Here is a 14,752-nt window from a genome sequence, read left to right on the forward strand (position 1 = left end):
ATTCACAGAAATATAAAAAGAATCATAGAATTTATATGAAACCATAAAAGACCCCAAATAGCCAAAATAATCCTAAGCAAAAAGTACAAAGCAAAAAGTAAAAAGATACCACACTATCTGACTTCAAACTATACTACAAAGCCATGATAACTAAAACAGAATAGTTCTGGCATAAACACACACACATAGACCAACAGAACAGAACAGAGAAGCCAGAAATAAATCAATGTATTTACAGCCAACTCATTTTCCCAAAAGACATACAAGAACATACTTTGGGAAAAGGATAGATAGTCTTATGATGCTGGAACACTGGATAACCACATGTAGAAGACTGAACCTAGACCCTTTTTTCCCACCATATACACAGGTCAAATCAAAATGGATTAAAGACTTAAATCTAAGACCCAAAACTATCAAAGTACTAGGAGAAAACATAGGGAAAATGCTTCAGGACACTGATCTGGGCAGTAAGACCTCAGAAACACAAGTAACAAAAGCAAAAATAGACAAATGGTACTAGATCAAGCTACAAAGCTTCTACATAGCAAAGGAAATAATCAACAAAGTGAAGAGATAATCTACAGAATTACAGAAAATATTTACAAAATGTCCACTCAACAAAGGATTAATAATCAGAATATAGAAGGAACTCAATTCAGTAGCAAGAAAAAAAAATCTGACTAAAAAAATGGGTAAAAGATCTGAATAGACATATCTCAAAAGAATATAGGCAAATGGCCAACAGACATAAGAAAAAATGCTCATCATCATTAATCATCAGAAAAACATATATCAAACTACAATGAGATATTATTTCAGTTAAAATGGCCTTTACCAAAAAAGGCAAAAAATAATGAATGCTAGTGAAGATGTGGAAAAGGGGGAACTCTCATAGATTGTTGGTGGGAATGCAAATTAGTACAGCCACTATGGAAAACAGTATAGTGTTTCCTCATGAAACTAAAAATAGAACTCCTATATGATCCAGCAATCTCACTGCTGGGAATACATCCAAAAAAAGGGAAATCAATGTATCAAAGAGATACCTGCACTCCCAGGTTTATAGCACCACCATTCACAATAGCCAAGATATGGAATAAATTTTTGTCCATCAATGGATGTATGGATAATGAAAATTTGGTACATATACACAATGGAATATTATTCAGCCATAAAAAAGACTGAAATCCTGTCATTTGCAGCAATAATATGGACAGAACTGAAGGTCATTAAGTGAAATGAGCCAGGTGCAGAAAGACAAGTATCACATATTCTCACTTGTTTGTGGGATCTAAAAAAGTAGATCTCATAGAGACATAGAGTAGGTGGTTACCAGAGGCTGGGAAGGGTAGTGGGGAGAGAGGGGTGGAGAGAGGTTCGTTAACAGATGTAAAAATACAGTTAGATAAAGGAATAAGACTTAGTGTTTGATAATTCAGTAGGGTGACTATAGTTAACAATAATTTACTGTATATTTCAAAATAACCAGAAAAGAAGAATTAGAATGTTCTGAACATATAAAAAAGATAAATGTTTGAGATGGATATCCCAATGACTCTGATTTGATTATTATGCATTGTATGCATGTATTAAACTATCACATGTAACCCCTAAATTTGTACAACTATTATGTATCAATAAAAAAATGACATAAAAACTGGATGATGTGCCAATGCGAGCACGCATACTGGGGAATGGAATAAAGATTGAAATTTTTGAAAAAGGTATACAGATTCTATCTCTAAAAACATGACAGCTAAGACTAGATTCTTGAAAAAAAGCTATCAGGTTAAAATGTCCTTCCTCTCTCCCTATTCAGTTTAGAAATGCCAGCAACCTCAGTACATTAACAATAAATAAACATAAAGAGAGCTTAATAGGAAAAACTAGTTTGTGTCCAGGAAAGAACTACTTATCTAGAAACTGATTTTATCCACAAAAGTGAGACAATTTTACTATAAAACGAGATGGGCATGATTTTTTGCAAGGCATTTCCTATTAGAGCATTGTATATTTCTATACTTATTTTATTTAATTCCTTAAAAATAATGTTCTAGTAGTGGGTGCAAGCTTACAAGAGACTCTTCTCGAGCTTGGTGTGGGAAGGGAGCAAGGGTTGTATCTGTATCTATAACTAAGTGACAGAGGTTTGAAACCCTTCAAGAAGTCCCATTTCAAGTGGCTCCTTGGCTGTTACCATTATCATTAAAAAAAAAAAAAAAAAGGAAATCCAATCACTTCTCCCTGGACCTGGATGTCAGTTTTTCTGATAAGGCAGGAGAGTTGCCTAAACATAAAGGCTCAAGAACTGGTGCCAGAAATTAGGAAAGCACTATTAGATAGGCTTTCTTTATATGCGCCAGACTTTAACTTATACATCACATGTTAAATGTATTAGCTTTATATATTTTTCACTTATTACAATATGTTCATACACTTGTAGGTTAAAATCATCTTGCTTACTATTACTAATATGCATACTATACTTTTGAGAATTGTCTAATTGTCCATAGAACCTTTAAAAATGTTTCACCTTTCTCTTCATTTTGCTCCTCCTGTAAGGAGGAAACTAAAAGGAAGGCAATGATATCAAAAAGAAAACTCAGTAAGTTTGTGAAGATCTTTTGAAAGAAAAGACAAGTGAAAATAATATTCCAGTTTAGTAATTAAGATTTACTGTATAAAATACACTGCAAATTATGGCTCAGGACACTTAAAGGTACTGAAAGTTTAACAGAATATCTTAATGTGATTATATGCGGTTTTAATGTCATATAACATAATTCTGCACATTAATATTCTTTAGTGACAGAAAATATATAAAGAATCTAACAAAGATACTTACATTTGAAGGTTTAAGTTTGTTAATGATAGTTGTTTTGCCACTATTATCTAGCCCAAGGCACAAAACATGAACCTCTTTCTTCTTCAGGCCAAGCAAGACTGAAAGTCTGTCTAGCAATCCCATAACGTAATTCAAATATTCACAAACCACCTGCAATTAAGAAGAAATAAAATATTACCCAAAGGCACCTTAAGTTATGGAAAATATTGGTACATGTATTTTAAAAAGGTAATAATTTAAATACACATAATAATAGTGTGAAAACTATGTCAATGTAGCTTCGCACTTAGTAAACAGAGTGTAAGCTGATTACCAGAAAGGAGCCTTAACTGATACGCAGATTTGCAGCTTATAACAGGTGGCAACACAGAAGAATGCCTTGGAAATAACAACATTTCTCTCTGTAATTTATAATATTTAAGAATAAAACATGGTCAGCCTCAGTATCATTTGGAGTCTGCGAATTGTGATACTTGAAAATGTGGAAAAATTAGGCTGTAGCCTTTCCAGAAAATCTGAAACAGTGAATGGGCAATGGGGCTTATGTATTCTGATGCTGAAACTCAGAAAGTAGAAGGTAGATCTGAAAAGCAGAAAGATTTTGAGATTTTGGTTATATCATTTAAGCCACTGTTAAATCTTTATCGGAAGCCAGCCCCATTGTTATATTTTGTAATAATATGAAGTTATAATAAATTCAGTTTTTTTTTTTTTGCTTGCTTGGTTATTTCCAGTTTAAGTAGGGTTTTCTGTCAGTAGAAGCAAAGAATCTTGAAATACTTATCTTTATTTCCCCTTATCCTATACATACGTCTTTGTAAGTCACCATAAATCCCTTTGTGAAGGTTATGCATAAATACACAAACATTCAATTTATTGAACTTTACTAAATATCTGTTTTTTTAACTGTTACTTATCAGAAACATCCTACTAAGTGCTATTTTAAAAGAACTTTATCATATTAGTATAGAATAAGAATTTTAATTTCATCGTATATTTAATTGTAGATTTTAATTTAGTTTTTTAAAAATCTTAAAAATTTATTTGTTAAGGTGTCCCTAAAGTTTTCATTTCGTTTGTTCAATTGTATTGATTCTTCGAAAAAAAAAATCTTTCCAATGCAAACTGAACAAAACAAAACAAAACAAAAACTATCAGCAATCCAAAAATAGAAGTATTTGGAAGTCAAATAAAACTGCTATGTACATAAAACTTGCTATGTGGTAACTTTATGGCTGTTTATATTCATCTAAGGTACTGTTAAATTTACACTTCAGGTCTCCAAACTAAACTTTTCAAAGGAGCTCACTTTGGGTCCATTGCTCCCCAAACCATTACTTTGTGGTAGGAGGACAGGGAGATCCCTTTTTCCAGCCCCCTACTGTTGCAGGGACTGCTACAATACATCTCTGCACCAAATATTTCCCATTACTCAACAACAGTCACTTTCACAGTTCTCTAATGTTTTTATTCTCATTAAATTGACTTATTCTCATCTCCATCTAAGGTTGCATAAGCAACCTATCATATTACAGTTTCTTCAATACTTTTTATTCCATACAATTTCAGGCAAGGGCATACCTTGAAGGATGTGAGGCTGCAGTAACTTTATCAATAAGAGGCTTCCAAGACAACTGTATCTAAAAGGAGGTTGCATAGTCAACATTTTGCTTAGGCCTTTTGGGACATGATTATGGGTAGAAATTTCAAAACTGAATTTCAGTGATGTGCAGAGAAGAGATGGTACAACGCCATGCCAAAAGGTGAGGCCTATAACAGAACCACGTTTGTCTTTCCCCAAGGATGAGTTTGACCTTAGGTACTTCCATTTGTGCCACTTCAATCGACTTTTCTCCTTGTATTAGAGATTCAAATCTTATTCGGCCCATTTCTTTAAATTACAGCTTAAGGACCAGCATTTGTAGACTCTATTTTAAATTAACCTTCTGATGTCATGAAGCAATTAACACATACCATTTGATTTCAAAATTTGCTACTACTCACTTTATTTACTGCGTAAACATATTGGTATAAATACTTATATCTTGTTCTCCATTTCATACAATTTAGAACTTATTTTTTTAAAAACGACCACTTCTCACATTTTCCCCCCTCTAAGCATCTACTATAAAGCACTGAGTGTTTAAAGCCTGACGCTTGAATATTCGTTTTTCACAGTACCTTGTATTGTGTGACTTTCCATCACTTTTCCATGGATTATCACTTGATACTTGTTACTGAAATATTTTGGGACACACAATTTAGAAGAGGAGGCAGTTTTTCTAAAAGAGGTAATCACATTTATTGAAATTGCTTTATAAACAACTATCATAGAGCCTTTAAACTTCTACGTTTCAAGTAGTTACAATTTTCCTTCCATAAGTTGACTTTCTGCATGCATACATTAATAAAAGATAATTCAAGCTACTTAACGTTTATTTATCGTGTCTTAAGTGTGCAGAGACAGATACAATTGTTTTCTGCAGCTTCCTACTCTGATAGCCATGATTCTCAACCCTGGCTGCACTCTGAAATCAATTGCTGAATCCAAATTTTTGAAATGAGATCAGGGCATCTGTAGTTTTTAAAAGCTACCCAGTGTTTCTGGCATGAAGTTACTATCGAGAACTACTGGCTTTCAGAATAAAGCTCAAACTTCCAAGCATAGCTTTTAAGGTTGTTCACAATCTGGCTCCAATCTTCCTTTCTTGTTTCTTATCTTACTGTAACCCTCTCTTTGCACACCAGCCAAATTCTCTTGGTTATTGTCTGACAGACTGTTTCCTAAAGGATTACATATTGCCACAGAAGTCCAGAGGAATTAGAATGTTATCCACAGTTAACAGCTTAGAGGGTAAGCTGCAGAAACACAGTGGTAGCCCAGAGAAAACACCACGAATGATACTTAGTAAACTCTGTAAAGTGTTGATTGAAATGTTGCCTATTTTTATGACCCAAAATAAACATTCTTATTCGGCTTTCAGTTTTTGATGATGGAATTTAAATTACACTTACACACATACACACACACACACACACACCCCAAATACAGGGGTCTAAGTTGGGCTCTGTTCAAACCCATTAACCAAACAAACATTCGTCCAAACCAGTTTAGTAAGTTTTCTATGGCCTCTCTTACTCACCTTCTTTTCTACTTCTCATACATTAGCAACAACTACGCGCGTGGTGTGAAAAACATGGGAAAGGCCAAAGAGGAATTCTAAAACTGACGGGGGCAGAGGGTGGTGCTGGCTTTAAACCAGGGTTGAGGAGATTACCTGGTTTTTGAGGTTAGTCGGAAGGCGTAGGAGCTGGTAACAGGAATGGACCCACTCGTATCGGTCTCTGGGATGGAAATCCGTTGCGAGGGTCCCTCAGCCGCCTTCTCTACGCCTACATGGGAAGGATGCCTGGTAATGAGCAAAGCCGTCTCTACAAGTTGGGAAAACCGGTAGCCTCTGCAGCAGCCTGTGCATCAGTAGCTGAGCAGGCGCCTTGGCAGGCACCGTTCCCTTGGAAACAGGAGCTTCTTCCGGCTGAAGCCACGCCTCCCCGGGGATTTTGGCGATTCGGCCGTTGTGCTGTAGCTTCTGGGATTGAAGAGCTCCGGGAAACAGCCAGAGGCGCGCCGAGGAACTATACATTGAAGAAAAATGTGTGCACAGGTAGCAGGGTGAGCTGCCTATTTCCTGCGAGGAGCCGTGCAGTTCCCGGCATAGCATGATGGGAGTTGTAGGCGCGCGCACAGCTTTCTGGGAAGCGTTTGGCATGTGCTGCGTGTCCGTCGCTCGACCCTGGTCTTCCTGGGCATCCAAGGGACTGGCGCTCGGTGTGGCGCGGAGAGCGTCGTTACCAGGCACCAGCGTAGCGTGGTGGCAACGACTGCGAGATGCTACTCTCCCCCCTGGGGCAAGATGTGCGCCGGAGTTCCGCCGCTGCCCATCGCACCGACTCTCCTCTGGCTCTGATAGGCCTGCCACCCTGAGTCCCTGTAGAGGTAAAACTGTTAATGCAGGAAGGTAGAGGGGAGAACTGATGTAAAAAGTCAAAAGGCGTTGTTCGGCTAAGAAAGTATGCCTGTACCCCTGCTTCTTAGTTGTCTGGTCTCCCGAAGAGATTTCTACCAGGCATAATCTCCTGTGAGTAGATTACAGTCTCCAGAATCAAATCGGCAGGTGGTTAGGAAAGGTATTAATAGTCAATACTTAAAGTTGGCCACCTTCTTAAATTGCACTTGAATTTTATAGTCATAGCCACAAATAGTCTTCAAATAGAAAATATTTAGGCATACCCTTCCCCACATCTTTTATTACTGCGTTCTCCAACGGACACATTACAGGTGCAATCATTTTAAAGATCGAGCCTTTCAATTTGCCCAGCCCCACTAACCTCACCCCCAGTGAATGGCCTCATTCTTCAAATAGGGGTTTCTCTCTCTTCCTTTTGTTTGTTTGCCATGGGTGTAGGATTTCTGACCCCTCCCACCCCCACCCCCACCGCCTGCGACCCTTTTCAGCTAGTTAGTATTATGTTTACTGCACTACCTGTTCTTTGGCCTGTCAATTCATTTGGCCTATTAAATGGACTAAGAGGGTGCAAAAAGAGACTAGAAGGAATTATTTCAAAGTAATATGGTAGGGCGGACGTTTGTAAGCGTGTGATTATGGGGTGATTTATCTTTTGTCACTTCTCCAAATTTCCAAATGTAATTGTCATTTTTACAGCGAAAAACAAAAGCGGCCCTGGATTAGTGATTCTTGTTGAAAGACAAAAACAAAACAAAGACCCTTTGGATGCATATCAACATACAAATGTCCTTGTAAAATGGAATATGGAAATACATTCTTTCTGTGTGGTCTTAACCCAATTTACCCTTCTCCGTGCTTCTATCCTCACCTTCAAAAATATAGTATTTATCTTATCAGGTAGTTCTGAGTAGTAAAGAGATAACAGATATACAAATGTTTGACACATATATATTGTTCAATAAATAATGTCCTGTCTTCTTGTGTCTTGAGATTTTTATTGTATAAACAAAATTGACCCAAACACTAACTGTAGTGGTTCTTTAACTTCTGAACTTCTGATCCCGAATGCATTGACAGGGAGGTGTTGAACACTTTTCTGTGTGCCTGGGTGTTGTGACTCACTTTTAAGAGATGGAAGCTAATGTGCTTGCAAACAATGTAACATTTTTTTTTTTTCTTAGCGATAGGCAGAAATATTATATTTCAGAAAACTTTCGTGGACAGACTCAAATTTTCCTGCCTGGAGTTGATATTTTCTGCTTCTAGGTTGAGTTCACCTCTTTCGGCTTAGTATGAAACATTAGGTGAAAACTGGAAATATAATGGACACATTGAGCATCCAGCTTTTCAGGAAACCAAGGCAGACAGCTAATTCTTTTACAAGAATGTAGCTAGTCAAATAGTTATCTTAGATAAGTATAGTTGATAGATGGCTTGTTATTAGAGATAAATGTTATGAAATAAAACAGTTAAATAATCTAGAAAAAATGTCAGCCTTGAAAATATTAACCTCAAAAAAACATAAAGGCAGCCAGGCCCGGTGTCTCACGCCTGTAATCCCAGCACTTTGGGAGACTGAGGCAGATGGATCACGAGGTCAGGAGTTCAAGACCAGCCTGGCCAACATGGTGAAACCCCATCTCTACTAAATATATAAAAATTAGCCGGGTATGGTGGCACGTGTCTGTAATCTCAGCTACTCCAGAGGCTGAGGCAGGAGAATCGCTTGAACCTGGGAGGCAGAGGTTGTGATGAGCTGAGATTGTGCCATTGCACTCTAGCCTGGGCAACAGGGTAACACCCTGCACTCAAAACGAAACAAAAAGCATAAAGGCTGGGCATAGTGGTTCACACTGTAATCCCACCACTTTGGGAGGCTAAGGCAGGAGGATCCCTGGAGGCCAGAGGTTGGAGACCCCATCTCTATTAAAAATAAATACATACAAATATTTCATATGGTTGAATCTGCTGTTTTGGTGCTTTGTCAACTGAAACTCCTCTCAAGAGTACATTCAGAGGCCCAGATATAATTATTCTGCTTGATTTAAGAAGTTAGTTTGACTCTTTTCATTGTATTATGACAATAACAAGCTTTAAAAATGCTACGTGATTTCCTTAAAGCCACTTAAGGTAACTATAACAGAAGATAATTTTAGGTACCTTCTCACCAGTTTTAATTTCATACTGACTTAGAACTGTAGTAAGAAAATTATAAAAAATAAAAGAGTCAGATACAATGAATACAGCACTGTTCTGATTAATTGATTAATTCAGGATACTTTTAGCGTTATTTTCTCACCAGCAACTTTTAAAAGAATATAGATAATCCCTGATTTATAACTTACTGCAAGTTTTTGGCGTAAACTTTGGTTTAAAGCTGTGTTTCAACAGTTGATATTATGTATACCCTTTTTTCATCTGCAATTTCTGTGCAGTACTGCCTCTGCAATGAACACTTTAATTTACTTGAATCTCACAAAATATTTTCCAATATAAAATTGCTACAAAAACATTTACTAGTTTTTTTATAGTGATTTCTGTGAATTTATGTTTAAACCTAAAGACATTATTTCAAAAATTTACAACTATGATTTTGCATCCAGAATTACTACATTATCTAAAGAGCATCTAGATTAGACCAAAAAATAAATGCATTAAATCTGCATACATACAACAATACAAAAAAGTCACAAATTCAACCACCAAAACTGTAACTTTTATTTGCCAATAGATATTTTAATAAACAGGCTTACTCCATCTGTAAGACCCTGATAATGCCTCTTAGGAAATCATAGAAAAATAAAATACAATAATTAGTAGTTTGTACCTTGTACAAAAATCTTGTTATGTTGCTCAGCAGGTAGTTTGCTAAACACCATATTCTTTCAGCAAATAGATGACATATGTTATGCAATTCACCACAAACAACCCCTCATATTGAGAGCTGAGCATTCTATAACACTATTAACTTGTAAGCATGCCAGCACATGAAAATTTACATGGAAAGTTATAATATTATAGTAGATTTTTTAAAAGATAAAAATAGTACCACCTTCAAAGAAGTCTGCACTACTTCACTGCTATAGTAAAGTAGATAATAGGTAGGATTGCAGTTCAATTGTTAACACCTTTTGACGTTGTTTATCGCTCTACCATATTGTGATTACAAGCAGAAAAGAGAACGTAGGCTGTGTCAGGAACCTGAGTGGAAGGCATATATTGAAGTTTTAAATGGTGATAGAATACTAAAGAGAAAAAACATAAAACAGTGCTATACTTCCTTATTCTCATAGATAAATCTTTTTCTCCTTTTGTAAGAGCAGATGGGTAGAGAGTTAAATCCTTAATTAATAATAAATAGCTTCTTGACAAGTTACAAAGATGCTTTAAAAATCATATTCGTACTTATAGGGAGGGAAACAATTTTTAGCTGTCATATTTTAGTCAAATATAGCTCTATCAGGGATTAAATATCTCAACCTAGACATGTTATGTAGGTATTTTATATAAATATGCTCTTCAGTTTTCATATACTTTAGGATTTGTGCTACAAAGATTTTATAACATTTTGAGTGCACTGCAATTGTTGATATTGTCTACCATTTAAAATTTGATGTGGCCATTTCAATATTTAAAATGTTTAATCGAATACATATTTATATGTACATCTATATCTTTATATTTTTGGCTATGCTAGAACAGCAAAAAACGGAGAGCAATCTCATTCCATTATTCACAATCTAATTTCACATCAAATCCAAATAATAATGCATCTTTAAATTCCAACATATTGAATTACAACCTAGAGAGATGCATATACACACACAGACACATATATGTATGTATATGTATATATGTATATGTATGTATATATGTATATATACGTATAGTATATATATATACATGTAGTGTATATATATATACACATATATACACACACACATATCTCTCTCCAGAAATAAAGCACCAAGCACAATTAAAATATCACATTCTTCCTATAGGATAGAGAGGGGCACAATGAACAACCAACTATATTGCCCATGTGTTTTCCATAAATGACAGAAGGCATTGATGTTTTCCATATGAAAACAAATAATTTTTACTAAAAGATTAGTTCCTGTTTGTCTTTTAGAATTTATATGGGACCTCAATACCCTCCCAAGTAGTGTTTGAAAAAAGTGACAGTTTGATCGTGCAATACACATCTTTCAGGATTAAGCTAATTTTAATTTTGATAGGCTTTGAATTATAACAGATTAGCTACAAAATGTTTCTGCCTTTTAATCTGTAATAGATGAAAATAAGGAAAACAGTATTCATGGCATTGAGAAGTTCTCAATCTCTACATTATGGAAAGAAGGACTCTTGTCAGAGTCCTTGGAAACCACGGAATTCAAAGTTTCGGGTCTTCCAATAAGATGTCTCAAAAATATTTAGTAAATATGCCTTTAAAATATTTCATCAAATATATATTCACTGTCCTACTATCCAACTACTTACATATGTCTCCTCCAACCTATACGCCCTTCCCATCCTCCATATTGGCTTTTATCTCATTATTGGTAAAATTAAAAAAAAAACTTACATAGTAACATTCTTCCCTTTCTACCACAAATAGACGAAACTATCTGCACATTACACATTTTGCCTTCCCTTTCAGTGGAGTTCTATATTCCCACACCTATCAAAAATGAACCTCCCTACTTATGCTCTAAATAGAAACCCCTCTCTCTCAAGGCCTTTGTTACAACGATCATTTATCTTGCACAATCAGTTTTCCCCTATCTGCCAAGTCATTTTCATTAGTAGATAAATATGCTGTAGCATCCTTAAAAAACAATTCCTTGACTTCCTTTCTCCAGCTATTATCCTATTTCTCTTGCTCCCTTTAAATCAAAGCTTTTTGAGAGAGTTATTTCTAGATACTGACTTCACCTTCTTCCCTTACATCTCTTCTTAATCCATGTCAGTTAGGATTTGACTCCACTACTTTATAGTTGATAGTTGACTCCACTATTTTCATAGTTGATGACCTTGACAAGGTCATCAACAACTTCCATGTTGCAAAATCCCATGGACATTTATTTGTTCTAATCTTGACTTCTTAAAAGCATTTAATCTGGATGAGCAACTGCAATTCCTTTTTTCTAGCTTACTTTATACTCCATTTCTTCTGTTTAATTCTAAATATCTGCCTAACTATTAAACATTGGAATACCATAGAGTGCAATCCTAGGCCTACCTCTACAGGCATTTCCTAGGTGCAAACTTTAAATAGCACGTATATACTGATGCCTTCCAAATCTTGAAGTAGTGAATCCACCACATTTTTGCTTGAATTACTCCAGTAGCCTCATGCATATTGTTTGACCCTATCTCCTTCTCCTCTCTTTGCCTCATTTCAGTGTACCAAGAACACTGTTCTCTACTCTCCAACACTCCAAATTTTCGTTCATTAACTATTCCCCTCTGCTTGTAATTTCATTCATTAAATTTTCCCTCTGCTTGTAATGCTTTTCCCCCAAATCTTCTCATGGATGCTTCCTTCTTCCTTTTCAGATATCAGTTTAAATGCCATGTCCTTAGGGAAGATTTCCTCTACCGCTTAAGGGAGCCACAGTCATGCTATGTAACATTTTTAATTGTCAACACATCACTATTTCTTCATTGTGTATCTTTATCACTAGAAGGTCAATTCCATGAGACAGGGACTTTGCTTGTCTTGGTCACCATATATCCTCAGTGCTTAGAACAGGACAAGGGTACATGGTAATAGTGTTCAATAAACAGTTGAATGGAATGAATGGATTTACAGATAAACATATTTTAAAGGTATGTCGGTGTGTGTATATATATACACATATACATATATATACATATATGTGTGTGTGTGTGTGTGTATGTATATACACACAAAATTTAGGAATTATACAATTCTGGACCAGTAAAGGAGACATGATCTTTAATTTGTTGTTGCTATGGTTATATTTGTTATATAGTTTAAAGAGGTTAACACTAAGCTTTAACTGATGTTTTTATTGTTATATTATAGATACCTTATTATTGCATTTAATGGTAGAGTGATCCAGGTTGTAAGGGGGGAAAACGATTATTTTGTTTTCGCAAAGGTTTTTGGAAATTCTGAAGAAAATAAGCAGATTACATATAAATGGAGTAGCTTTTCACTCTTGTTTGAAGCATCCTATTTGGTAAGATTTTAAAAAGTGAGTAAGTAGTAAGTAGTGAGAAGTTACTATAAAAAAAAATGTTCTTATTTTGAATTTATAACATCCAGTGGAGAATTTTCATTTTGTATTTCCATTCATAGGAAGCGTTTGCTTTCTCTAGCAAACTTTAGGGGATATCAGACTAATATTAAATAAAAGAAGAATAACTTCAAAAAGAATAACTTCTAGCCACTGTGCTATGATGCTGGGTTTCAACTTCTTTGAGAGTTGGAAACTTTCAAGCATAATGAGACCAAATGGAAATACAAAAAACACAATGGCTCTTTTTTAAAATACTCAAAACAACTGGAAAGAGAAGGCAGTCTTCTTGAAAGAATATAAGCATTTAGAGATCAAAATATATCACATTAAGTTAATATGTAAGTACTACATTTTAAGCATTGAGTATGTGTAAAATTAATACAATTGCTTAAAAAGATAAATTGATGCTAAAATATGGTATTAAGTAAATTCCTTTTTTATGCATCTTGATATATACTATTTTTACATTTAATAATGGCAGGAAAAATTCTCTTTATTATCCCTGGGATAATTTATTAATATGTTTAAAGTGCTGTGGCAGTCCAATATTCAATGTATTATTATTTGAACTTTTTGGCAAATTCTTTGATTATATATGTCTTGGAAAACAAAGGATTAATAATATGGAAATGTTAAGAATTTCGATGACTTATTCTATTACAAAACATTTTTAAAATAAACTTTTTCCTATTTTTGATGTTTTGATTTCTTTCTAATTTTATATATCAATTAATATTTTAACAACTATTAGCGTACTCATTTATATTAGAGATTCCCATCCTTGAAATGCACTTTAGTTTCAAAATTACCAGCAAGAGTACTATGACATACTTTTTATTCACTCTTTTCTAACAGTTTTTAAAATGAGGTAACAATTTTAAAACAAACTCCTCTTTGTACTGTATTGCCTTTTAGTGTTTTCCTTAATTTTAGTGGAACTTAGTCTGTTGCCATGTTCTGCATTCTTTCTTTGCCTCTGATTTTTCACAAAATGAGGTTACTATAGCAGGTATTCCATAATTGACATTTTAAGAAACAAAGACTGTTAAAAATTATTCCTTCAAAATTCAAAATTAAACTGTCAAAGTTTTCAGTGTACACAATTAAGTATAATTTATGTAAAATATACCAAAGATATTTATATCCTGTATATATTCAATGTTTTTCAATGTCACAATCCAAGGTGGAATGTGATTAACCAAATGAATAATAATGTATCCAAAATCAAGCACACACAGTAGTCTTTACATCAGCTGCTACTCATGTTCATATTTGTTAACATTGCTCAGGTATTGTGTCCTGCTCCCTCCCCAAAATGCTCCCATTTCACATTTTGATTTTTTTTACTCTAAGAAGCCTAAAAACCATAAAATTTTATCAAAGCTACATTTTTTTGGTAAGAACAAAATGAGATTTTTGCATAGTATGAATATATTAATACATTTTTCTTTGAAGACATATCTAGCATGGGAAGAAAGAGTACATAATAAATTCCAAACTTCAATGACAAACATTTATACACATTAAATCTTACTTTCCATGCAGAGCAGCAATTTAAAAAAGCCCCAATCATTGTTTATTAACTGTATGTGATATTCAGCATGTCT

General features: G+C 34.7%; 1 protein-coding gene across 3 annotated transcripts in view; it reads right to left on the reverse strand.

Annotated features, from left to right (window-relative positions):
- The window catches only part of ARL6 (ADP ribosylation factor like GTPase 6), a 38,352-nt gene extending 31,762 nt beyond the window's left edge, over positions 1-6,590 (reverse strand). For all 3 annotated transcript variants that reach the window (XR_007723230.1, XM_050778967.1, XM_050778966.1), the window contains exons 1-2: positions 6,127-6,590; positions 2,849-2,998 (exon numbers count right to left, since the gene is read on the reverse strand). Coding sequence is in view for 2 of the 3 variants with exons in the window: in XM_050778967.1 (XP_050634924.1) it covers positions 2,849-2,971 (123 nt within the window). In the remaining variant the exon portion in view is untranslated. The remainder of the gene's footprint in view (positions 1-2,848; positions 2,999-6,126) is intronic.
- Between the last annotated feature and the right edge of the window lie 8,162 nt (positions 6,591-14,752).

Source organism: Macaca thibetana, chromosome 2 (assembly GCF_024542745.1).
Source record: "Macaca thibetana thibetana isolate TM-01 chromosome 2, ASM2454274v1, whole genome shotgun sequence".
Taxonomy (NCBI): domain Eukaryota; kingdom Metazoa; phylum Chordata; class Mammalia; order Primates; family Cercopithecidae; genus Macaca; species Macaca thibetana.